This window comes from Salmo salar, chromosome 24, assembly GCF_965601325.2.
Source record: "Salmo salar chromosome 24, fSalSal1, whole genome shotgun sequence".
NCBI classification, from domain to species: domain Eukaryota; kingdom Metazoa; phylum Chordata; class Actinopteri; order Salmoniformes; family Salmonidae; genus Salmo; species Salmo salar.
Genome location: NC_138314.1, coordinates 50,243,650 through 50,271,453, shown reverse-complemented (window position 1 = coordinate 50,271,453; position 27,804 = coordinate 50,243,650). Strand labels below are relative to the sequence as shown.

The following is a 27,804-nucleotide window of genomic DNA, read 5'->3' as shown; positions in this document are numbered from 1 at the left end:
TATCAGCTGATGTACGAAGGGCTATATAAAAATAAATTTGATTTGATTATTTGAACCAATGATTCTGCAAGTGCACAGTTTCTTTAAAGATATGAATCTACAATGTAATGTTTTGAACATCGGACAGCCTGTGTTACGAGTGACGACCGTTTTGAGTTTTAGCGTCTAGAGTTTTGAAAAATGACCACAAGGTTCTGAAATTAGTCCCAAAGTGATTGTAAACAACTGTTGGATGCTGAGTAGGACTGACAGTACAAATGGCCATAATAAAACTTGGACTTTTGACGTTATTTGTATAACTTTTACAGAGTCTTTGTCGTGCAGTGTGGACCTCACCCGGACGAACCCAACCCCTCTCTGGATGAAGTCTGGATTCAACTTTATGGACCAAAGACTCAGTGGGAATGTAAAAGTGTGTATGTATCTGTGTGTGTGTGTGTGTATGTGTGTGTGTGTATGTGTGTGTGTGTGTGTGTGTATCTGTGTGTGTGTGTGTGTGTGTGTGTGTGTGTGTGTGTGTGTGTGTGTGTGTGTGTGTGTGTGTGTGTGTGTGTGTGTGTGTATCTGTGTGTGTGTGTGTGTGTGTGTGTGTATGTATCTGTGTGTGTGTGTGTGTGTGTGTGTGTGTGTGTGTGTGTGTGTGTGTGTGTGTGTGTGTGTGTGTGTGTGTGTGTGTGATTACTCACAGGTCTGCTTGGTCTCATGGCAGGTGTTGTTGTCCTCCAGAGAGAAGATGGGGGGAACACAGGCTGCCGTGGTCCCCAGTCCCTGGCCCAACCCCTGGCCCAGCCCCTGGCCCAACCCCTGGCCTAACCCCTGGCCCAACCCCTGGCCCAAGCCCTGGCCCAGCACCTGGCCCAGCCCCTGGCCCAACCCCTGGCCTAGCCCCTGGCTGAGGTAGGAGGCAGAGGAGTAGTAAGAATGCATCCGGTACTGAGGAGACATGTTGTGGCTGGATAGACGACTCTCGCCGTTCGGCATCTGTTTCAGATGATAACACACAGACACAGACACACACACACACACACACACACCACACACACACACACACACACACACACACACACACACACACACACACAGACAGGTGGGAAGAAAATAATAGGCTTTCTCAATTTCAAAATTATATTTAAACAGAGCTTTAAACAGATCTCCCAAGTCCTCTCTCAGCTAAAAGGAAGTTAAAGGTTAAACAATGCATCATTGACAACTTGCAGACTTGTTTACGCTGCTGTGCGTTTTTGTTGCCGATCTTACTTTGATACCTGACGGTTTTTTACTTTTTCATTACCGTATATTTTTACTTTTTCCCTCACTCAACTTTTTTCCTCACTCAACTTTTTTCATTCATCCCCGGAGGTTTTATCTGGACATGGTTCGTCAGGACTTCAAACAGCCGAAGCTAAGTAACATTAACATGATGCCTTCTAATTGCAGTCGTTGTATTTATAATATACAGGAGAACGATCGCCTTACGGCAAGGATAGCTGTGCTGCAAGCCCAGCTTCAGACGCGATCGTTAGGCAAGGGTAATTTCAGTGTAGGAAAGGATGAAACAGCGTCTGTGCCACCAGTAAGTACAGATAGTAACGTTAGTATAAACCCCCTCGCACGGTCCCCGCAGCCGGACATCTTTCTCATGGCTTCTGGAGGGAAACGCTGTAGGAATGCTCAACCGGTGTCGCTTATTCAGCCGACAGAAACTTTCAACCGGTTCTCCCCATTAAGCGAGTCGGAGTCGGAGGCCGAGACTTCTCTGGTCTCTACTCCTCCCGTTGTGGGGTCTGAGACGCCGACGGCTCCCACCATTAGCTCTGACAAATTGAAAACCCTAGTCATTGGCGACTCCATTACCCGCAGTATTAGACTTAAAACTAATCATCCAGCGATCATACACTGTTTACCAGGGGGCAGGGCTACCGACGTTAAGGCTAATCTAAAGACGGTGCTGGCTAAAGCTAAAACTGGCGAGTGTAGAGAGTATAGAGATATTGTTATCCACGTCGGCACCAACGATGTTAGGATGAAACAGTCAGAGGTCACCAAGCGCAACATAGCTTCAGCGTGTAAATCAGCTAGAAAGATGTGTCGGCATCGATTAATTGTCTCTGGCCCCCTCCCAGTTAGGGGGAGTGATGAGCTCTACAGCAGAGTCTCACAACTCAATCGCTGGTTGAAAACTGTTTTCTGCCCCTCCCAAAAGATAGAATTTGTAGATAATTGGCCCTCTTTCTGGGACTCACCCACAAACAGGACCAAGCCTGGCCTGTTGAGGAGTGACGGACTCCATCCTAGCTGGAGGGGTGCTCTCATCTTATCTACGAACATAGACAGGGCTCTAACTCCTCTAGCTCCACAATGAAATAGGGTGCAGGCCAGGCAGCAGGCTGTTAGCCAGCCTGCCAGCTTAGTGGAGTCTGCCACTAGCACAGTCAGTGTAGTCAGCTCAGCTTCCCCCATTGAGACCGTGTCTGTGCCTCGATCTAGGTTGGGCAAAATTAAAAATGGCGGTGTTCGCTTTAGCAATCTCACTAGTATAAAGACCTCCTCCATTCCTGCCATTATTGAAAGAGATTGTGATACCTCACATCTCAAAATTGGGTTACTTAATGTTAGATCCCTCACTTCCAAGGCAGTTATAGTCAATGAACTAATCACTGATAATAATCTTGATGTGATTGGCCTGACTGAAACATGGCTTAAGCCTGATGAATTTACTGTGTTAAATGAGGCCTCACCCCCAGGTTACATTAGTGACCATACCCCCCGTGCATCCGGCAAAGGCGGAGGTGTTGCTAACATTTACGATAGCAAATTTCAATTTACAAAAAAAAAAACAACAATGACGTTTTCGTCTTTTGAGCTTCTAGTCATGAAATCTATGCAGCCTACTCACTCACTTTTTATAGCTACTGTTTATAGGCCTCCTGGGCCATATGCAGTGTTCCTCACTGAGTTCCCTGAATTCCTATCGGATCTTGTAGTCATAGCAGATAATATTCTAATTTTTGGTGACTTTAACATTCACATGGAAAAGTCCACAGACCCACTCCAAAAGGCTTTCGGAGCCATCATCGACTCAGTGGGTTTTGTCCAACATGTCTCTGGACCTACTCACTGCCACAGTCATACTCTGGACCTAGTTTTGTCCCATGGAATAAATGTTGTGGATCTAAATGTTTTTCCTCATAATCCTGGACTATCGGACCACCATTTTATTACGTTTGCAATTGCAACAAATAATCTGCTCAGACCCCAACCAAGGAGCATTAAAAGTCGTGCTATAAATTCTCAGACAACCCAAAGATTCCTTGATGCCCTTCCAGACTGCCTCTGCCTACCCAAGGACGTCAGAGGACAAAAATCAGTTAACCACCTAACCGAGGAACTCAATTTAACCTTGCGCAATACCCTAGATGCAGTTGCACCCCTAAAAACTAAAAACATCTGTCATAAGAAACTAGCTCCCTGGTATACAGAAAATACACGAGCTCTGAAGCAAGCTTCCAGAAAATTGGAACGGAAATGGCGCCACACCAAACTGGAAGTCTTCCGACTAGCTTGGAAAGACAGTACCGTGCAGTATCGAAGAGCCCTTACTGCTGCTCGATCATCCTATTTTTCCAACTTAATTGAGGAAAATAAGAACAATCCGAAATTTCTTTTTGATACTGTCGCAAAGCTAACTAAAAAGCAGCCTTCGCAAATGGAGGATGGCTTTCACTTCAGCAGTAATAAATTTATGAACTTCTTTGAGGAAAAGATCATGATCATTAGAAAGCAAATTACAGACTCCTCTTTAAATCTGGGTATTCCTCCAAAGCTCCATTGTCCTGAGTCTGCACAACTCTGCCAGGACCTAGGATCAAGGGAGATACTAAAGTGTTTTAGTACTATATCTCTTGACGCAATGATGAAAATAATCATGGCCTCCAAACCCTCAAGCTGCATACTGGACCCTATTCCAACTAAACTACTGAAAGAGCTGCTTCCTGTGCTTGGCCCTCCTATGTTGAACATAATAAACGGCTCTCTATCCACCGGATGTGTACCAAGCTCACTAAAAGTGGCAGTAATAAAGCCTCTCTTGAAATAGCCGAATCTTGATCCAGAAATTATAAAAAACTATCGGCCTATATCGAATCTTCCATTCCTCTCCAAAATTTTAGAAAAAGCTGTTGCACAGCAACTGACTGCCTTCCTGAAGACAAACAATGTATACGAAACGCTTCAGTCTGGTTTTAGACCCCATCATAGCACTGAGACTGCACTTGTGAAGGTGGTAAATGACCTTTTAATGACGTCAGACCGAGGCTCTGCATCTGTCCTCGTGCTCCTAGATCTTAGTGCCGCTTTTGATACCATCGATCACCACATTCTTTTGGAGAGATTGGAAACCCAAATTGGTCTACATGGACAAGTTCTGGCCTGGTTTAGATCTTATCTGTCGGAAAGATATCAGTTTGTCTCTGTGAATGGTTTGTCCTCTGACAAATCAATTGTAAATTTCGGTGTTCCTCAAGGTTCCGTTTTAGGACCACTATTGTTTTCACTATATATTTTACCTCTTGGGGATGTCATTCGAAAACATAATGTTAAATTTCACTGCTATGCAGACGACACACAGCTGTACATTTCAATGAAACATGGTGAAGCCCCAAAATTGCCCTCGCTAGAAGCCTGTGTTTCAGACATAAAGAAGTGGATGGCTGCAAACTTTCTACTTTTAAACTCGGACAAAACAGAGATGCTTGTTCTAGGTCCCAAGAAACAAAGAGATCTTCTGTTGAATCTGACAATTAATCTGGATGGTTGTACAGTCGTCTCAAATAAAACTGTGAAGGACCTCGGCGTTACTCTGGACCCTGATCTCTCTTTTGAAGAACATATCAAGACTGTTTCAAGGACAGCTTTTTTCCATCTACGTAACATTGCAAAAATCAGAAATTTTCTGTCCAAAAATGACGCAGAAAAATTAATCCATGCTTTTGTTACTTCTAGGCTGGACTACTGCAATGCTCTACTTTCCGGCTACCCGGATAAAGCACTAAATAAACTTCAGTTAGTGCTAAATACGGCTGCTAGAATCCTGACTAGAACCAAAAAATTTGATCATATTACTCCAGTGTTAGCCTCCCTACACTGGCTTCCTGTTAAGGCAAGGGCTGATTTCAAGGTTTTACTGCTAACCTACAAAGCATTACATGGGCTTGCTCCTACCTATCTTTCCGATTTGGTCCTGCCGTACATACCTACACGTACGCTACGGTCACAAGACGCAGGCCTCCTAATTGTCCCTAGAATTTCTAAGCAAACGGCTGGAGGTAGGGCTTTCTCCTATAGAGCTCCATTTTTATGGAATGGTCTGCCTACCAATGTGAGAGACGCAGACTCAGTCTCAACCTTTAAGTCTTTACTGAAGACTTATCTCTTCAGTAGGTCCTATGATTAAGTATAGTCTGGCCCAGGAGTGTGAAGGTGAACGGAAAGGCTGGAGCAACGAACCGCCCTTGCTGTCTCTGCCTTGCCGGTTCCCCTCTTTCCACTGGGATTCTCTGCCTCTAACCCTTTTACAGAGGCTGAGTCACTGGCCTACTGGTGTTCTTCCATGCCGTCCATGGGAGGGGTGCGTCACTTGAGTGGGTTGAGTCACTGACGTGGTCTTCCTGTCTGGGTTGGCGCCCCCCCCCCCCCCCCCCCCTTGGGTTGTGCCATGGCGGAGATCGTTGTGGGCTATACTCGGCCTTGTCTTAGGACGGTAAGTTGGTGGTTGGAGACATCCCTCTAGTGGTGTGGGGGCTGTGCTTTGGCAAAGTGGGTGGGGTTATATCCTGCCTGTTTGGCCCTGTCCGGGGGTATCATCGGATGGGGCCACAGTGTCTTCTGATCCCTCCTGTCTCAGCCTCCAGTATTTATGCTGCAGTAGTTTATGTGTCGGGGGGCTAGGGTCAGTCTGTTACATCTGGAGTATTTCTCTTGTCTTATCCGGTGTCCTGTGTGTATTTAAATATGCTCTCTCTAATTCTCTCTTTCTCTCTTTCTGTCTTTCTCTCGGAGGACCTGAGCCCTAGGACCATGCCTCAGGACTACCTGGTATGATGACTCCTTGCTGTCCCCAGTCCACCTGGCCGTGCTGCTGCTCCAGTTTCAACTGTTCTGCCTGCGGCTATGGAACCCTGACCTGTTCACCGGACGTGCTTGTTGCACCCTCGACAACTACTATGATTATTATTATTTGACCATGCTGGTCATTTATGAACATTTTAACATTTTAACATTTTGACCATGTTCTGTTTTAATATCCACCCTGCACAGCCAGAAGAGGACTGGCCACCCCTCATAGCCTGGTTCCTCTCTAGGTTTCTTCCTAGGTTTTTGGCCTTTCTAGGGAGTTTTTCCTAGGGAGTTTTTCCTAGCCACCGTGCTTCTTTCACATGCTTTGCTTGCTGTTTGGGGTTTTAGGCTGGGTTTCTGTACAGCACTTTGAGAATATCAGCTGATGTACGAAGGGCTATATAAAAATAAATTTGATTTGATTTGATCATGCATGTTTACGGGGCGGCAGGTAGCCTAGTGGTTAGAGGCAGGTAGCCTAGTGGTTAGAGGCAGGTAGCCTAGTGGTTAGAGGAGGCAGGTAGCCTAGTGGTTAGAGGAGGCAGGTAGCCTAGTGGTTAGAGGCAGGTAGCCTAGTGGTTAGAGGCAGGTAGCCTAGTGGTTAGAGGCAGGTAGCCTAGTGGTTAGAGGAGGCAGGTAGCCTAGTGGTTAGAGGCAGGTAGCCTAGTGGTTAGAGGAGGCAGGTAGCCTAGTGGTTAGAGGAGGCAGGTAGCCTAGTGGTTAGAGGCAGGTAGCCTAGTGGTTAGAGGAGGCAGGTAGCCTAGTGGTTAGAGGCAGGTAGCCTAGTGGTTAGAGGCAGGTAGCCTAGTGGTTAGAGGAGGCAGGTAGCCTAGTGGTTAGAGGCAGGTAGCCTAGTGGTTAGAGGAGGCAGGTAGCCTAGTGGTTAGAGGAGGCAGGTAGCCTAGTGGTTAGAGGCAGGTAGCCTAGTGGTTAGAGGAGGCAGGTAGCCTAGTGGTTAGAGGCAGGTAGCCTAGTGGTTAGAGGCAGGTAGCCTAGTGGTTAGAGGCAGGTAGCCTAGTGGTTAGAGGAGGCAGGTAGCCTAGTGGTTAGAGGCAGGTAGCCTAGTGGTTAGAGGAGGCAGGTAGCCTAGTGGTTAGAGGCAGGTAGCCTAGTGGTTAGAGGCAGGTAGCCTAGTGGTTAGAGGAGGCAGGTAGCCTAGTGGTTAGAGGCAGGTAGCCTAGTGGTTAGAGGAGGCAGGTAGCCTAGTGGTTAGAGGCAGGTAGCCTAGTGGTTAGAGGCAGGTAGCCTAGTGGTTAGAGGCAGGTAGCCTAGTGGTTAGAGGAGGCAGGTAGCCTAGTGGTTAGAGGCAGGTAGCCTAGTGGTTAGAGGAGGCAGGTAGCCTAGTGGTTAGAGGCAGGTAGCCTAGTGGTTAGAGGCAGGTAGCCTAGTGGTTAGAGGCAGGTAGCCTAGTGGTTAGAGGAGGCAGGTAGCCTAGTGGTTAGAGTGTTGGACTAGTAGCCAAAAGGTTGCTAGATCGAATCCCTGAGCTGACAAGGTAAAAATGTGGCATTCTGCCCCTGAACAAGGCAGTTAACCCACTGTTCCTAGGCTGTCATTGAAAATAAGAATTTGTTCTTAACTGACTTGCCTGGTGTTAATGTTCTTGAAAGTGTTCTACACTCTAATGTTATCAGAGACAATATAGGAATCATGAAGGTGTTCTACACATTCACTTTGCTAACGTTGAATGCTGCAGTACGGGCTCTCAGCATGGTACAGATTTCTCCGTTAGTCCAGGGTTTTTGGTTGGGGAATGTCCGGATTTTTTTATGAAACTTCTGATTGATGATGTGCATTCCTCAATGTTAGAGAATGAATCGTGGGTAGCTGAATCCTATATATATATTCCAATCAGTATTCTCCAAACAGTCCTGGAGCACTGATTCTGCTCCCTCCGTCCAGCATCTCACTATTCTCCCCGTTGGTGGCTCTCTCCATCCAGCATCTCACTATTCTCCCCGTTGGTGGCTCTCTCCATCCAGCATCTCATTATTCTCCCCGTTGGTGGCTCTCTCCATCCAGCATCTCACTATTCTCCCCGTTGGTGGCTCTCTCCATCCAGCATCTCACTATTCTCCCCGTTGGTGGCTCCCTCCGTCCAGCATCTCACTATTCTCCCCGTTGGTGGCTCTCTCCATCCAGCATCTCATTATTCTCCCACCGTTGGTGGCTCTCTCCATCCAGCATCTCATTATTCTCCCACCGTTGGTGGCTCTCTCCATCCAGCATCTCATTATTCTCCCACCGTTGGTGGCTCTCTCCATCCAGCATCTCATTATTCTCCCACCGTTGGTGGCTCTCTCCATCCAGCATCTCATTATTCTCCCCGTTGGTGGCTCTCTCCATCCAGCATCTCACTATTCTCCCCGTTGGTGGCTCTCTCCATCCAGCATCTCATTATTCTCCCACCGTTGGTGGCTCCCTCCAGCATCTCATTATTCTCCCACCGTTGGTGGCTCTCTCCATCCAGCATCTCATTATTCTCCCACCGTTGGTGGCTCTCTCCATCCAGCATCTCACTATTCTCCCCGTTGGTGGCTCTCTCCATCCAGCATCTCACTATTCTCCCCGTTGGTGGCTCTCTCCATCCAGCATCTCACTATTCTCCCCGTTGGTGGCTCTCTCCATCCAGCATCTCATTATTCTCCCCGTTGGTGGCTCTCTCCATCCAGCATCTCACTATTCTCCCCGTTGGTGGCTCCCTCCATCCAGCATCTCACTATTCTCCCCGTTGGTGGCTCCCTCCATCCAGCATCTCACTATTCTCCCCGTTGGTGGCTCTCTCCATCCAGCATCTCATTATTCTCCCCGTTGGTGGCTCCCTCTTCAATAGTTGTTTGTAGACGGGAAGTAATAACAGGGAGACGTGATCTGATTGGCCAAAATGGTAGTATTGCTGGTAGTTATACAAGTTGCTGTAGTAGGCTGCAGAGTTAAGGTATGTAGGGTAGTGTTAAAGGTAGGTAGGGTAGGATTTAGGTGGGGTAGAGTAGGTTAAGGGTAGATAGGGTTAAGGGTAGGCAGGGTAGGGTCAAGGTAGGGTAGGGTGAAGGAGGGTTGGTTTAAGGTAGGGTTAAGAGTACGGTAGGGTTAAGGTAGGGTAGGGTTAAGGTAGGGTAGGGTTAAGGTAGGGTAGGGTTAAGGTAGGGTGGGGTTAAGGTAGGGTAGGGTGGGGTTAAGGTAGGGTAGGGTTAAGGTAGGGTATGGTTAAGGTAGGATAAGGTTAAAGTAAGGTAGGGTTAAGGTAGGGTTAAGGTAGGGTAGGGTTGGGTTAAGGTAGGGTGGTGTTAAAGTATGGTAGGGTTATTGAGGTAGTGTAGTGTAGGGTAGGGTTAAGGTAGGGTAGGGTTAAGGTAGGGTAGTGTTAAAGTATGGTAGGGTTATTGAGGTAGTGTAGGGTAGGGTTAAGGTAGAGTAGTGTTAAGGTAGGGTAGGGTTAAGGTAGGGTAGGGTTAAGGTAGGGTAGGGTAGGGTTAAGGTAGTGTAGGGTTAAGGTAGGGTAGGGTTAGGGTTAGGGTCTGTATGAGCGGTATGCAAATTGGCGTGGGTCTAGGGTTTCTGGGATAATGGTGTTGATGTGAGCCATGACCAGCCTTTCAAAGCACTTCATGGCTACAGATGTGAGTGCTACGGGTCTGTAGTCATTTAGTCAGGTTATCTTAGTGTTCTTGGGCACAGGGACTATGGTGGTCTGCTTAAAACATGTTGGTATTACAGACTCAATCAGGGACATGAAAATGTCAGTGAAGACACCTGCCAGTTGGTCAGCACATGCCCGGAGCACACGTCCTGGTAATCCGTCTGGCCCTGCAGCCTTGTGTATGTTGACCTGTTTAAAGGTCTTATTCACGTCGGCTACGGAGAGCGTGATCACACAGTCGTCCGGAACAGCTGATGCTCTCATGCATGCCTCAGTGTTGCTTGCCTTGAAGCGAGTATAGAAGTGATTTAGCTCGTCTGGTAGGCTCGTGTCACTGGGCAGCTCTCGGCTGTGCTTCCCTTTGTAGTCTGTAATAGTTTGCAAGCCCTGCCACATCCAACGAGCGTCGGAGCCGGTGTAGCATGATTCAATCTTAGTCCTGTATTGATGCTTTGCCTGTTTGATGGTTCGTCGGAGGGCATTGCAGGATTTCTTATAAGCTTCCGGGTTAGAGTCCCGCTCCTTGAAAGCGGCAGCTCTACCCTTTAGCTCAGTGTGAATGTTGCCTGTAATCCATGGCTTCTGGTTGGGGTATGTACGTACAGTCACTGTGGGGACGACGTCCTCAATGCACTTATTGATGAAGCCAGTGACTGATGTGGTGTACTCCTCAATGCCATCGGAAGAATCCCGGAACATGTTCCAGTCTGTGATAGCAAAACAGTCTTGCAGTTTAGCATCTGCTTCATCTGACCACTTTTTTATAGACTGAGTCCCTGGTGCTTCCTGCTTTAGTTTTTGCTTGTAAGCAGGAATCAGGAGGATAGAGTTGTGGTCTGATTTACCAAATGGAGGGAGAGGGAGAGCTTTGTATGCGTCTCTGTGTGTGGAGTAAAGGTGGTCTAGAGTTATTTTCCTTCTGGTTGTACATTTAGCATGCTGGTAGAAATGAGGTAGAACTGATTTAAGTTTCCCTGCATTAAAGTCCCCGGCCACTAGGAGCGCCGCCTCTGGGTGAGCTGTTTCCTGTTTGCTTATTTCCTTATACAGCTGACTGAGTGCGGTCTTAGTGCCAGCATCCATCTATGGTGGTAAATAAACAGCCGCGAAAAAAATAGATAAACTCTCTTGGCAAATAGTGTGGTCTACAGCTTACCATGAGATTCTCTACTTTCAGGCGAGCAAAATCTAGAGACTTCCTTAGATTTCGTGCACCAGCTGTTGTTTACAAATATACACAGATCTCCCCCCCTCGTCTTACCCGGAGTGTGCTGTTCTATCCAGCCGGTGCAGCGTATATCCCGCTAGCTGAATATCCATGTCGTCATTCAGCCGGGATTCGGTGAAACATAAGATGTTACACTTTTTGATGTCCCGTTGGTAGGATATTCGTGATCGTACCTCGTCTAATTTACTGTCCAATGATTGGACGTTGGAAAGTAATATTGATGGAAAGGACAGAGTTCCCACTCGCCGTCGGCGGATCCTTACGATGCACCCCGTAAGGGGTAGGAGGTAAGGTAGAGTTAAGGTAGAGTAAGGTTAAGGTAGGGTAGGGTTAAGGGTAGGGTTAGGGTAGGGTAAGGTAAAGTATGGATAAGAGTAGGGTTAAGGTAGGGTAAGGTTAAGGTAAAGTATGGTTAAGAGTAGGGTTAAGGTAGGGTGAGGTTAAGGTAAAGTATGGTTAAGAGTAGGGTTAGGGTAGGGTAAGGTTATTGTTGGTAGTTGTACAGGTTACTGTAGTAGCCTGTAGGGTAGGGTTAAGGTAGGGTAGGGTTACGGTAGGATAGGGTTAGGGTAGGGTAGGGTTAAGGTAGGGTAGGGTTAGGGTAGGGTAGGGTTAAGGTAGGGTAGGGTTAAGGTAGGGTAGGGTTAGGGTAGGGTAGGGTTAAGGTAGGGTAGGGTTAAGGTAGGGTAAGGTTAGGGTAGGGTAGGGTTAAGGTAGGGTGGGGTTAAGGTAGGGTAGGGTTAAGGTAGGGTAGGGTTAAGGTAGGGTTAAGGTAGGGTAGGGTTAAGGTAGGGTAGGGTTAAGGTAGGGTAGGGTTAAGGTAGGGTAGGGTAGGGTTAGGGTAGGGTTAAGGTAGGGTAGGGTTAAGGTAGGGTATGTTAAGGTAGGGTAGGGTTAAGGTAGGGTAGGGTTAAGGTAGGGTAGGGTTAAGGTAGAGTAGGGTTAAGGTAGAGTAGGGTTAGGTAGGGTAGGGTAGAGTTAAGGTAGGGTAGGGTTAGGGTAGAGTTAAGGTAGGGTAGGGTTAGGGTAGGGTTAAGGTAGGGTAGGGTTACAGAGAGATCTACCTGGTATTGTTGGTAGTTGTACAGGTTACTGTAGTAGGCTGCAGGGTAGCGTGATGGCTGGTAGAAGTTGTAGTAGGAGGTATCCACCAGGAGGTCAGCTGTTCCATCAGTAGACTGCCCCCTACTGAACGCTGTGGGGCTGGAAGCCAGGCCAGAACGACTACCTACAGGGGATAGAGGACAGGGTTAAAGGTCAGGCAGGGCCAGGAATACTGTCCCTCAAACCAGACCAACTCCCTGCAGGGACAGAGGAACAGGGTTAGGGTGAAAGGTCAGGCAGGGCCAGGTATACTGTCCCTCAGACCAGACCAACTCCCTGCAGGGACAGAGGAACAGGGTTAGGGTTAAAGGTCAGGCAGGGCCAGGTATACTGTCCCTCAGACCACACCGACTCCCTGCAGGGACAGAGGAACAGGGTTAGGGTTAAAGTTCAGGCAGGGCCAGGTATACTGTCCCTCAGACCAGACCAACTCCCTTCAAGGACAGACAGGAGAGAGATTAAAAATGCATTCTCTGCTCCCACTGCTCTCCATATGTACACATGCTGAAACGATAGACTTAAAAATACTCCAGCCAGTGTACTACCACCCCTAGTACACTGATACCAACTCTACCAGTTGCAGTTCCAAGGGAGTTCACAAGGTTGGAAACTAATTGCAAAAATCACTGAAGTTGGAGACTTATATCTCCCTCACTAACTTCAAGCATCGGCTGTCAGAGCAGCTTATCAGTCGGTGCAGCTGTACATAGCCCATCTGTAAATAGCCCACCCAACCATCTATCTACCTCATCCCCATATTATAATTTGCTGACAATTGAGATGTACAAACTATGGCATAAGAGGACGACAAGCGGATAAGAGGCAATCCGTAATTTAGATTAAGACATTGAGAGAGAGACGACGGACGTAGCCAATATAACTATTTGTTCAGCACTTTTGAAATGTACAGCGACAGAATTCAGAACATGGGCCGTTCTTACAGTGTTCTCCCTGTACACCAAGTCAGAACCGTAGAATAAATAAAAGAGGGCATATAAGCAGACAATGACAATATTCGATGATTACATTTCTCTAAACATTGAACGCCGTTTGGGTTTTTGCGTGTCAAAAAAGATACATGTCATATAACACTATTTGACACGTTAAATAAGCTTTTAATTTGACACCTCAAATAACACAATTATTTTATAGAATGTTGTGTGTGCTGAATTTGCATGTGCAAGCCAAGCGCCACCACTACGATCAGTAGAACTGTTAAAGCTGTACAAAATAAATTGCAAACAAGCACACACCGGCCACGAACGATTTACAATACCGCGTAGGTGAAAACAGACCAAATTATTAGGGTGAGGCACATGGGCTACTAACAGCTTACTACACAACATACACTTAGTATTACGTTCTTAGCTACAGTATACACATCTCCCTGGTATCCTATATAATTTATGAAGCAGCATAAGACATTTTTGGACTCACGTTGTGATGTGCTTAAACAGGAAAGTGGCGCGGCGGTCCTTCGTGGGCATATTTTGTCATCAAAGAGAAAGATGCCGGATTTACAATTCCGAGTTGAATGACCGCACAAATGTATTTTCCCGAGTTGTCTTGAACTCACAGTTAGCCTCTGATTCATTCCCAAACCACGCATTGTTGAATTTGCGATTTCCAACTTGTTGTGTAATGTTGAAAAGGATTTGATTGTCGACTTGATTCATGGCGACGACTCCTAGCTTGCTAGCTAAGATTTTGAAAGTATGATGTTGACTTGATCAGTCCAATCAAAACTACGGTAGATATAACGTGATTTGATGTCATTCTATCCGTGGCCAATGAGCCTTCCTGGATGGGCATTTCTAATATAACTCTATGGCAGAACCCAAGGGTCAAAATATTCGAGCTCTAACCTTAGAATTGGGGATGACGTACTGTCCCATGAGTGACAGAAAACTGAGCCAATCAGGCGCAACACTCTGTATTTTCTGCTGGCTGCCTCACCACCACAGAAAGCACTGAGCTGGGCTGAAACACCTGCATTTTGGAGCTGCTTTACTCAAGGAAGCACAAAAGAGACCATGTTTGTATGTGGCTTTATTAACTCAATTATTATTTTAATTTTTTTACATTGTTTGCAAACTGATATGTGACACGTATTAATGCCAAAATAACAAGCACAACAGGCAAGCCCCCCCCCCCTCCCAGAAAAAACAAAATGTATTATTCTTTTTATTATATTTGTGTCCCTAAAAGTGTAGGGCTCTGCCCACCTGCCCTGAATGACGGGTCGCCACTGCATACAACTCACACAAAAACAACGTTATCCATGGATGAAACAAATAAGACAAGTAACTCAAAGAGCGGCATTAAGGCATATTTACCATATCAACAACAGTCCTCATCATGTGTTGGGATATCTAGAGTCAACAAAGACACATTTGTCTCAAGCTTCTGCCTGATTCAGCTCTGTGGTATATCTCACTATCAGTAGATTAGGAGAGAGAGAAGTGTTGTGTGTGTGTGTGTGTATGTATGTGTCCCAGTTCTGACCGTTGTCCTCATGGCTGAATCACTGAGTGCTCAACTCCTCTCCTCTCTGTCACCGGTCCAGTGGTCACATACACACACAGCGCCAGCAGCCTTGACCGGGTCCTGAGCTGCTATCAGGCTTGAAGGAACAAGCTGTTTCTGCCTCCTTACCTCCTCGACCACAGAGTGATCAAAAGATGGACTTGCGGCTGGCACCAGGACTATACTGACAGTACCAGGACATCAGGACTATACTGACATTACCAGGACTATACTGATAGTACCAGGACTATACTGATAGTACCAGGACATCAGGACTATACTGATAGTACCAGGACATCAGGACTATACTGATAGTACCAGGACTATACTGACAGGACCAGGACTATACTGATAGAACCAGGACTATACTGACATTACCAGGACATCAGGACTATACTGATAGTACCAGGACTATACTGATAGTACCAGGACATCAGGACTATACTGATAGTACCAGGACATCAGGACTATACTGATAGTACCAGGACATCAGGACTATACTGATACTACCAGGACTATACTGATAGTACCAGGACTATACTGATAGTACCAGGACAATACTGATAGTACCAGGACATCAGGACTATACTGATACTACCAGGACTATACTGATAGTACCAGGACTATACTGATAGTACCAGGACAATACTGATAGTACCAGGACATCAGGACTATACTGATACTACCAGGACTATACTGATAGTACCAGGACAATACTGATAGTACCAGGACATCAGGACAATACTGATAGTACCAGGACACCAGGACTATACTGATAGTACCAGGACAATACTGATAGTACCAGGACACCAGGGCTATACTGATAGTACCAGGACTATACTGATAGTACCAGGACAATACTGATAGTACCAGGACATCAGGACTATACTGATAGTAGCAGGACATCAGGACAATACTGATAGTACCAGGACTATACTGATAGTACCAGGACATCAGGACTATACTGATAGTACCAGGACATCAGGACTATACTGATAGTATCAGGACATCAGGACTATACTGATAGTACCAGGACATCAGGACTATACTGATAGTAGCAGGACATCAGGACAATACTGATAGTACCAGGACTATACTGATAGTACCAGGACATCAGGACTATACTGATAGTACCAGGACATCAGGACTATACTGATAGTATCAGGACATCAGGACTATACTGATAGTACCAGGACATCAGGACTATACTGATAGTACCAGGACATCAGGACTATACTGATAGTACCAGGACATCAGGACTATACTGATAGTACCAGGACTATACTGATAGTACCAGGACTATACTGATAGTACCAGGACATCAGGACTATACTGATAGTACCAGGACATCAGGACTATACTGATAGTATCAGGACTATACTGATAGTACCAGGACATCAGAACTATACTGATAGTACCAGGACATCAGGACTATGCTGATAGTACCAGGACTATACTGATAGTACCAGGACATCAGGACTATACTGATAGTACCAGGACATCAGTACTATGCTGATAGTACCAGGACTATACTGATAGTACCAGGACATCAGGACTATACTGATAGTACCAGGACATCAGAACTATACTGATAGTACCAGGACATCAGGACTATACTGATAGTACCAGGACTATACTGATAGTACCAGGACATCAGGACTATACTGATAGTACCAGGACATCAGGACAATACTGATAGTACCAGGACATCAGGACTATACTGATAGTACCAGGACATCAGGACTATGCTGATAGTACCAGGACTATACTGATAGTACCAGGACATCAGGACTATACTGATAGTACCAGGACTATACTGATAGTACCAGGACATCAGGACTATACTGATAGTACCAGGACAATACTGGTAGTACCAGGACTATACTGATAGTACCAGGACATCAGGACTATACTGATAGTACCAGGACAATACTGGTAGTATATATGATGAAAAGCCATTATTAGCTTGATGTCCCCTGCTCTGTAAATGCCCCTCCACAGCCATTGGAACTGGTGCCATTTTACTGGGCACATAACCATAACCCTATGTTATTTTAAGGGTTGAACACATAACCCTAGGTACACACTAACCCCTAACCCTAGATACACACTAACCCCTAACCCTAGATACACACTAACCCCTAACCCTAGATACACACTAACCCCTAACCCTAGATACACACTAACCCCTAACCCTAGATACACACTAACCCCTAACCCTAGATACACACTAACCCCTAACCCTAGATACACACTAACCCTAACCCTAGATACACACTAACCCCTAACCCTAGATACACACTAACCCCTAACCCTAGATACACACTAACCCCTAACCCTAGATACACACTAACCCCTAACCCTAGATACACACTAACCCCTAACCCTAGATACACACTAACCCCTAACCCTAGATACACACTAACCCCTAACCCTAGATACACACTAACCCCTAACCCTAGATACACACTAACCCCTAACCCTAGATACACACTAACCCTAGATACACACTAACCCCTAACCCTAGATACACACTAACCCCTAACCCTAGATACACACTAACCCCTAACCCTAGATACACACTAACCCCTAACCCTAGATACACACTAACCCCTAACCCTAGATACACACTAACCCCTAACCCTAGTTCTTCCAGGGGGAGTCCTTCAGTTTATACAGAACACCATGTAAGAAAGAGAAAGAAACCAAAATATTGAGTCAAATAGTGGAATTCAGAACCAGGTGTCTGATCACCTGCTGACATGAAGGGTAGATCTGTTGGGTTATGGTTGGGTTATGGTTATATGAAGGGTAGATCTGTTGGGTTATGGTTGGGTTATGGTTATATGAAGGGTAGATCGGTTGGGTTATGGTTGGGTTATGGTTATATGAAGGGTAGATCTGTTGGGTTATGGTTATATGAAGGGTAGATCTGTTGGGTTATGGTTATATGAAGGGTAGATCTGTTGGGTTATGGTTGGGTTATGGTTATATGAAGGGTAGATCTGTTGGGTTATGGTTATATGAAGGGTAGATCTGTTGGGTTATGGTTGGGTTATGGTTAGATGAAGGGTAGATCTGTTGGGTTATGGTTGGGTTATGGTTAGATGAAGGGTAGATCTGTTGGGTTATGGTTAGATGAAGGGTAGATCTGTTGGGTTATGGTTATATGAAGGGTAGATCTGTTGGGTTATGGTTATATGAAGGGTAGATCTGTTGGGTTATGGTTATATGAAGGGTAGATCTGTTGGGTTATGGTTAGATGAAGGGTAGATCTGTTGGGTTATGGTTAGATGAAGGGTAGATCTGTTGGGTTATGGTTATATGAAGGGTAGATCTGTTGGGTTATGGTTATATGAAGGGTAGATCTGTTGGGTTATGGTTAGATGAAGGGTAGATCTGTTGGGTTATGGTTAGATGAAGGGTAGATCTGTTGGGTTATGGTTGGGTTATGGTTAGATGAAGGGTAGATCTGTTGGGTTATGGTTATATGAAGGGTAGCTCTGTTGGGTTATGGTTATATGAAGGGTAGATAAATTGGGTTATGGTTGGGTTATGGTTATATGAAGGGTAGATATGTTGGGTTATGGTTAGATGAAGGGTAGATCTGTTGGGTTATGGTTATAAGAAGGGTAGATGAGTTAGGTTATGGTTAGATGAAGGATAGATAAATTGGGTTATGGTTATATGAAGGGTAGATCTGTTGGGTTATGGTTATATGAAGGGTAGATAAGTTGGGTTATGGTTAGATGAAGGATAGATAAGTTGGGTTATGGTTGGGTTATGGTTATATGAAGGGTAGATCTGCTGGGTTATGGTTATATGAAGGGTAGATAAGTTGGGTTATGGTTGGGTTATGGTTGGAAGAAGGGTAGATAAATTGGGTTATGGTTGGGTTATGGTTAGATGAAGGATAGATAAATTGGGTTATGGTTGTGTTATGGTTATATGAAGGGTAGATCTGTTGGGTTATGGTTAGATGAAGGGTAGATCTGTTGGGTTATGGTTGGGTTATGGTTAGATGAAGGGTAGATCTGTTGGGTTATGGTTAGATGAAGGGTAGATAAATTGGGTTATGGTTATATGAAGGGTAGATCTGTTGGGTTATGGTTATATGAAGGGTAGATAAGTTGGGTTATGGTTGGGTTATGGTTGGATGAAGGGTAGAGTAATTGGGTTATGGTTGGGTTATGGTTAGATGAAGGATAGATAAGTTGGGTTATGGTTGGATGAAGGGTAGATAAATTGGGTTATGGTTAGATGAAGGGTAGACCTGTTAGGTTATGGTTATATGAAGGGTAGATCTGTTGGGTTATGGTTATATGAATGGTAGATAAGTTGGGATATGGTTAGATGAAGGGTAGATAAGTTGGGTTATGGTTATATGAAGGGTAGATAAGTTGGGTTATGGTTATATGAAGGGTAGATAAGTTGGGTTATGGTTTGTATGAAGGGTAGATAAGTTGGGTTATGGTTATATGAAGGGTAGATAGGTTGGGTTATGGTTAGAAGAAGGGTAGATGAGTTAGGTTATGGTTAGATGAAGGATAGATAAATTGGGTTATTGTTGGGTTATGGTTAGATGAAGGGTAGATCAATTGGGTTATGGTTAGATGAAGGGTAGATAAATTGGGTTATGGTTAGATGAAGGGTAGATAAATTGGGTTATGGTTGGGTTATGGTTAGATGATGGGTAGATAAGTTGGGTTATGGTTGGATGAAGGGTAGAAAGTTGGGTTATGGTTATATGAAGGGTAGATAAGTTGGGTTATGATAATATGAAGGGTAGATAAGTTGGGTTATGGTTATATGAAGGGTAGATAAGTTGGGTTATGGTTATATGAAGGGTAGATAAATTGGGTTATGGTTATATGAAGGGTAGATAAATTGGGTTATGGTTATATGAAGGGTAGTTAAATTGGGTTATGGTTATATGAAGGGTAGTTAAGTTGGGTTATGGTTATATGAAGGGTAGTTAAGTTGGGTTATGGTTATATGAAGGGTAGATAAGTTGGGTTATGGTTATATGAAGGGTAGATAAGTTGGGTTATGGTTATATGAAGGGTAGATAAATTGGGTTATGGTTATATGAAGGGTAGTTAAGTTGGGTTATGGTTATATGAAGGGTAGATAGGTTGGGTTATGGTTATATGAAGGGTAGATAAGTTGGGTTATGGTTATATGAAGGGTAGATAAATTGGGTTATGGTTATATGAAGGGTAGTTAAGTTGGGTTATGGTTATATGAAGGGTAGATAAGTTGGGTTGGGTTATATGAAGGGTAGATAAGTTGGGTTATGGTTATATGAAGGGTAGATAAATTGGGTTATGGTTATATGAAGGGTAGTTAAGTTGGGTTATGGTTATATGAAGGGTAGATAGGTTGGGTTGGGTTATGGTTATATAAAGGGTAGATAAGTTGGGTTATGTTATATAAAGGGTAGATAAATTGTGTTATGATTATATGAAGGGTAGATAAATTGGATTAGGGTTATATGAAGGGTAGATATGTTGGGTTATGGTTATATAAAGGGTAGATAAGTTGGGTTATGGTTGGATGAAGGGTAGATAAATTGGGTTATGGTTATATAAATGGTAGATAAATTGGGTTATGGTTAGATGAAGGGTAGAACTGTTGGGTTATGGTTATATGAAGGGTAGATAAATTGGGTTATGGTTGGATGAAGGGTAGATAAGTTGGGTTATGGTTATATGAAGGGTAGATAAGTTGGGTTATGGTTAGATGAAGGGTAGATAAATTGGGTTATGGTTATATGAAGGGTAGATCTGTTGGGTTATGGTTATATGAAGGGTAGATAAGTTGGGTTATGGTTCCTTGCTAGTTAGTGAGTTATTTGCCCAGTTATAGCACATTTTTGGTCGGCAAACAGGGTTCGTAGGGTTATGAAAACCCTGTAAAAGTCATGGTGTGCGCATCAGCTGCATGTGTGATTGGGCCCGTGGGCCGCTCCCTCTTCTGTAGGTCCACAATGATTTTGTTAGTCACTCTCACTCAGATATCATAATAAAACGGCATGGCAGAATGTGTAGAATTGGAGCAAACTTGCTTTAAAACTGCAATATTTGTCTCTATGCACCATCTCAAAAATATTTCTGTCAGCCGTCAAGATGGGGGCCGCTAAAATGTTATGCTCTCAAGATGTAGTTTAGGGCCCCCAAAAGGCTTCATAACCCACTGCAGATGTAGTTTAGGGCCCCCAAAAGGCTAGGGCTGGGCCTGACTGCATGTGTGGGTTATGAATGTGGGTACGCAGACCCGCGAGCCACTGCTGCCCCTCATAATGTGTTCAGATTTTATAGTTGCCCATCCCTGGCCTGTAAAATAATGTGTTCAGATATTATAGTTGCCCATCCCTGGCCTGTAAAATAATGTGTTCAGATATTAAAGTTGCCCATCCCTGGCCTGTAAAATAATGTGTTCAGATATTAAAGTTGCCCATCCCTGGCCTGTAAAATAATGTGTTCAGATATTAAAGTTGCCCATCCCTGGCCTGTAAAATAATGTGTTCAGATATTAAAGTTGTCCATCCCTGGCCTGTAAAATAATGTGTTCAGATATTAAAGTTGCCCATCCCTGGCCTGTAAAATAATGTGTTCAGATATTAAAGTTGCCCATCCCTGGCCTGTAAAATAATGTGTTCAGATATTAAAGTTGCCCATCCCTGGCCTGTAAAATAATGTGTTCAGATATTATAGTTGCCCATCCCTGGCCTGTAAAATAATGTGTTCAGATATTAAAGTTGCCCATCCCTGGCCTGTAAAATAATGTGTTCAGATATTATAGTTGCCCATCCCTGGCCTGTAAAATAATGTGTTCAGATATTAAAGTTGCCCATCCCTGGCCTGTAAAATAATGTGTTCAGATATTAAAGTTGCCCATCCCTGGCCTGTAAAATAATGTGTTCAGATATTAAAGTTGCCCATCCCTGGCCTGTAAAATAATGTGTTCAGATATTAAAGTTGCCCATCCCTGGCCTGTAAAATAATGTGTTCAGATATTATAGTTGCCCATCCCTGGCCTGTAAAATAATGTGTTCAGATATTAAAGTTGCCCATCCCTGGCCTGTAAAATAATGTGTTCAGATATTATAGTTGCCCGTCCCTGGCCTGTAAAATAATGTGGTCAGATATTATAGTTGCCCATCCCTGGCCTGTAAAATAATGTGTTCAGATATTATAGTTGCCCATCCCTGGCCTGTAAAATAATGATAGACAGCAGACTAACTAGATAACCAATTCAAAACATAACACGTAGCCTGGCTAACTATCTCGCTAGTTAACCAATTCAAAACATAACACGTAGCCTGGCTAACTATCTCGCTAGATAACCAATTCAAAACATAACACGTAGCCTGGCTAACTATCTCGCTAGATAACCAATTCAAAACATAACACGTAGCCTGGCTAACTATCTCGCTAGATAACCAATTCAAAACATAACACGTAGCCTGGCTAACGATCTCGCTAGTTAACCAATTCAAAACATAACACGTAGCCTGGCTAACTATCTCGCTAGTTAACCAATTCAAAACATAACACGTAGCCTGGCTAACTATCTCGCTAGATAACCAATTCAAAACATAACACGTAGCCTGGCTAACTATCTCGCTAGATAACCAATTCAAAACATAACACGTAGCCTGGCTAACTATCTCGCTAGATAACCAATTCAAAACATAACACGTAGCCTGGCTAACTATCTCGCTAGATAACCAATTCAAAACATAACACGTAGCCTGGCTAACTATCTCGCTAGATAACCAATTCAAAACATAACACGTAGCCTGGCTAACTATCTCGCTAGATAACCAATTCAAAACATAACACGTAGCCTGGCTAACTATCTCGCTAGATAACCAATTCAAAACATAACACGTAGCCTGGCTAACTATCTCGCTAGATAACCAATTCAAAACATAACACGTAACCTGGCTAACTATCTCGCTAGTTAACCAATTCAAAACATAACACGTAGCCTGGCTAACTATCTCGCTAGTTAACCAATTCAAAACATAACACGTAGCCTGGCTAACTATCTCGCTAGATAACCAATTCAAAACATAACACGTAGCCTGGCTAACTATCTCGCTAGATAACCAATTCAAAACATAACACGTAACCTGGCTAACTATCTCGCTAGTTAACCAATTCAAAACATAACACGTAGCCTGGCTAACTATCTCGCTAGTTAACCAATTCAAAACATAACACGTAGCCTGGCTAACTATCTCGCTAGATAACCAATTCAAAACATAACACGTAGCCTGGCTAACTATCTCGCTAGATAACCAATTCAAAACATAACACGTAGCCTGGCTAACTATCTCGCTAGATAACCAATTCAAAACATAACACGTAGCCTGGCTAACTATCTCGCTAGTTAACCAATTCAAAACATAACACGTAGCCTGGCTAACTATCTCGCTAGATAACCAATTCAAAACATAACACGTAGCCTGGCTAACTATCTCGCTAGATAACCAATTCAAAACATAACACGTAGCCTGGCTAACTATCTCGCTAGATAACCAATTCAAAACATAACACGTAGCCTGGCTAACTATCTCGCTAGATAACCAATTCAAAACATAACACGTAGCCTGGCTAACTATCTCGCTAGATAACCAATTCAAAACATAACACGTAGCCTGGCTAACTATCTCGCTAGATAACCAATTCAAAACATAACACGTAGCCTGGCTAACTATCTCGCTAGATAACCAATTCAAAACATAACACGTAGCCTGGCTAACTATCTCGCTAGATAACCAATTCAAAACATAACACGTAGCCTGGCTAACTATCTCGCTAGATAACCAATTCAAAACATAACACGTAACCTGGCTAACTATCTCGCTAGTTAACCAATTCAAAACATAACACGTAGCCTGGCTAACTATCTCGCTAGTTAACCAATTCAAAACATAACACGTAGCCTGGCTAACTATCTCGCTAGATAACCAATTCAAAACATAACACGTAGCCTGGCTAACTATCTCGCTAGATAACCAATTCAAAACATAACACGTAACCTGGCTAACTATCTCGCTAGTTAACCAATTCAAAACATAACACGTAGCCTGGCTAACTATCTCGCTAGATAACCAATTCAAAACATAACACGTAGCCTGGCTAACTATCTCGCTAGATAACCAATTCAAAACATAACACGTAGCCTGGCTAACTATCTCGCTAGATAACCAATTCAAAACATAACACGTAGCCTGGCTAACTATCTCGCTAGTTAACTATTTGGCTAATAGGATCTATTGATATCATTGTCATGTCTGATGTCCTAAAAAACATATTGTGAAGAACCGCAAATGAATGGGTGTGTTAATAAACCAGGGCAGAACAGTCCTGTTGGAAAGCGCCTCTAAAGCCATGAAAATAGCTGCCAAATCATTCTGACACAGTTGGAAAGCTGTTATTCCCCTATAATCAACATTGGCCAAGTCATTCTGACAACATTCAAATATTCTTAGAATAGCTTAAACCACAAATAACTACCAATGATGTCAATAGATCTCCAGTGAAACCTGAATATTTTAGCCTTACCAGGCAGATAAACATGTTTATTAGTTACCTTGCTTTGAGGTAGCCAACCTTAGCCATTTGATCCTTTATTCATTAAAGTAGGAAAGTATTTTATAAAGACATAAAAAGTATTTGGTTGTAATTGGAATGTTGTAATCAACCATCCTTCAGGAGAGCCTTAAAGGGAAAGTGTTCTATTTTGAGAGAAGCTTGACTCTGCAAAGAAGCCAATAGGCAGAGGGGAGCCTGCATTTAAATCTGATTCTCTGAATGGAAGTAATAATGATAATAATAATACTAATGATAATAATAATGATAATAATGATTATAATGATAATGATAATAATAATAATGACAATAATGATGATAATAATAATAATGATACTAATAATAATGATACGAATAATAATGATAATAATGATAATAACGATAATGATAATAACGATAATGATAATAATAATGATAATAATAATAATGATAATAATGATAATGATAATAATAATAATGATAACAATAATTGTATTGTGTAAAGTGGTTCCTTGCATCATTCAACAGAATCTGAAGTCACCATTTTGGCCCCTGGTGTCACAGACCATTATAACTGACTTGAGCTTTCAGACAAGTAAACAAATCAGTCCTTCCTGTCCAAAGGACTAGTGGCTAAAAAAGTTCATGTCCAAAGGACTAGTGGCTAAAAAAGTTCATGTCCAAAGGACTAGTGGCTAAAAAAGTTCCTGTCCAAAGGACTAGTGGCTAAAAAAGTTGATGCCCTGTGTTTGATTGGAATATGTTCAACTGATCTATAAACATAGGGACCAGATGATATTAGTTGTGGTAGTCATGGTATTATACTGATCTATAAACATAGGGACCAGATTTACATCAGTGAATTTACATCACTAACACTCTAATATGTTTGGACGTGGGTGGATGCACATGGATTGAATGTGTGTCGTATATATACCTGCATTAGAAGGTGAGGTACCAGCAGAGGTGTTTCCACAGGTAGGGGATCGTCCTCCAGACACTGAGGACAGACAGTCTCCGGTGGGTTCATTCTTCACAACAACCTCCTGACTGGACAGCGTGGCTGGGCTACAGAGCCCCATCTCCTCCTCCTGAGCCTGCTGCCGTCGCAGAGCCACCTGCACACACACACACAGAGAAAGAGGCACACACACACACACACAGAGAAAGAGGCACACACACACACACACACAGAGAAAGAGGCACACACACACACACACAGAGAAAGAGGAACACACACACACACAGAGAAAGAGGCACACACACACGCACACACACACACACACACACACACACACACACAGAGAGAGAGAGAGAGAGAGAGAGAAAGAGGCACACACACACAGAGAGAGAAAGACACATACATGCACACACACACACACACAGTTAGTTACTGTATTGAGGAAGGATAGAGACATGACAGACATACAAGCAGGAATGTAGACACAGACAGACAGCTGGGTAGACAGACAGCTGGGTAGACAGACAGACAGACAGACAGACAGACAGACAGACAGACAGACAGACAGACAGACAGACAGACAGACAGACAGACAGATTAAGCCTGGACCTCATTGGCCAGTTCCCACACCCAGCCTGCACCTGGACCTCATTGGCCAGTTCCCACACCCAGCCTGCACCTGGACCTCATTGGCCAGTTCCCACACCCAGCCTGCACCTGGACCTCATTGGCCAGTTCCCACACCCAGCCTGCTCCTGGACCTCATTGGCCAGTTCCCACACCCAGCCTGCTCCTGGACCTCATTGGCCAGTTCCCACACCCAGCCTGCTCCTGGACCTCATTGGCCAGTTCCCACACCCAGCCTGCTCCTGGACCTCATTGGCCAGTTCCCACACCCAGCCTGCACCTGGACCTCATTGGCCAGTTCCCACACCCAGCCTGCACCTGGACCTCATTGGCCAGTTCCCACACCCAGCCTGCACCTGGACCTGATGTAAAATGCACGTGGAGAATATCTTTGGGTTTACTTTGACCACATCTTGCTTTTAATTAATATTACCTCCTATCTTTGTCCACCAAATCTCCCTACACATGAAAATATAGGAATTCCTGCATGTCAGTGAACTTGGAATCAATTGGACATTACAAACTTTATAAACATTTTATTGTCTCACAATCATATAGCCTGAAGAAGGCTTTCTGACAGACAGGGAGTGACTTCAGCTTCTTCCACTGCTAGCAGATTAGGCTACTCTACATGTAGCCTATCTGACTAAAGTATTGACCTTGGGCGAATTAGACAATTGGAGCTGAATTCCACAAAGCCTGGTCTCTGCTCATCAGAGAGTTCGTCATTAACTTCCTTCACTTTTTTCACACGTTTTTAGTAAGCTACAAGTAACCCAAATAAAAATGCCTTGTAGTAGTAAAATTATAGTTTACAAATTACAATGCATGCATACAGCAGCATATCTTTAAAGCAAAATTGATAGTGTACAATTTTGGCCCTATTCTAATGTGGTATTTCATTAACCTGGATTCCATCCATGCTTCAGGCTGTATTGATCTTCACATTTAGCCGTCTGTCTGAGGGAAACTCCGACATGATGGGGTTTATTCACATTGTAGCAGATTGTAGCCACCTAGCTATTCAATGTATCCATGTATCTAAACAAATGCCTTTGTTGTGATAAACTGTGTAAATACGGAACACAAACAAACAACTGTAGGACGAAAAGAAAATTAAATCTGACAGACTATTTGAAAACCACAGCAGCAAAACTGTAGCTAATAAAGTATTGCTAATAAAGTATTGCTAACGTTAACTAGCTAAAGTTAGCCAGGTCCACACAGCACAATGCACAATCCACTTATGCATATAATTGCAAAACAGCATTATTTACATTTACTGGGGGAAAAAAACACAATGCATAGCTTAATCGAAAGATACAATGCACTGCTAAATGTATTTTCCACAATGCACTATTGCAAACTGTAGTATTTTCCCTACCTGGGCCGCCATAACTCTCTGCCGCTCGGCGATCAGTTTGCATTTCTGGCACTGACAGTCTCTCCAGTTGCAGAAGCGCTTGTGTCCCTTCAGCGGCGACACGTAGCCGTGGTTCCTGCACCGGGAACACTTGGGCATCCGCGGGGGTTTCTTCCCGGGCGACGCGGACCTGGCACCGGCACACTCCAGCAGTTTGGTCTGCTCGTCGTCGCTCATTGTTGAGGTGGTGGTAGCTAGTGATGATGATGATGGTGACAGTGGTTTCTGACCGGCTGCAGGAAAATCTTCAGCTACAAAAAAAAATCAACACTGATGCTCGGTGACCAACGGCTCTCTTCTCTCGCGACACAAGTGACATCTAGTACGGTGAGTTTATAGTATTGAAGTTTTTAATGTCGCGAGAAGTTGAAGCAAGATTGAGAATTTACAAGGTTACTGTGCCACGTGTAGTCTCACCGTTCAACGTCACCGTGGACGGTTTGGCCCAGATCAACCTTAACATTCCGGTCCGTGGGGGATGATGGTTAGGCCGACCCAGCCCGGTCCTGGCTGGTCCTCCTCTCCTCTACCCACTCGCTGACCAGATGAATCTTGGCATTGTACTATGAAGATCTAAGTTGTTTTAACATAATGCTT

At 44.1% G+C, this 27,804-nt stretch overlaps 1 protein-coding gene across 1 annotated transcript; it reads right to left on the bottom strand.

The window, feature by feature from the left end:
• Positions 1–678: 678 nt before the first annotated feature.
• On the bottom strand, positions 679–27,804 carry LOC106592864 (doublesex- and mab-3-related transcription factor 1). Its single transcript, XM_082968776.1, has 5 exons — positions 27,625–27,804; positions 27,169–27,458; positions 25,134–25,314; positions 12,047–12,210; positions 679–981 (listed from the first exon to the last, which is right to left on the bottom strand). The coding sequence occupies exons 1-5, from the start codon at positions 27,668–27,670 to the stop codon at positions 679–681; spliced, it is 984 nt and encodes a 327-aa protein (XP_082824902.1). The 5' UTR covers positions 27,671–27,804.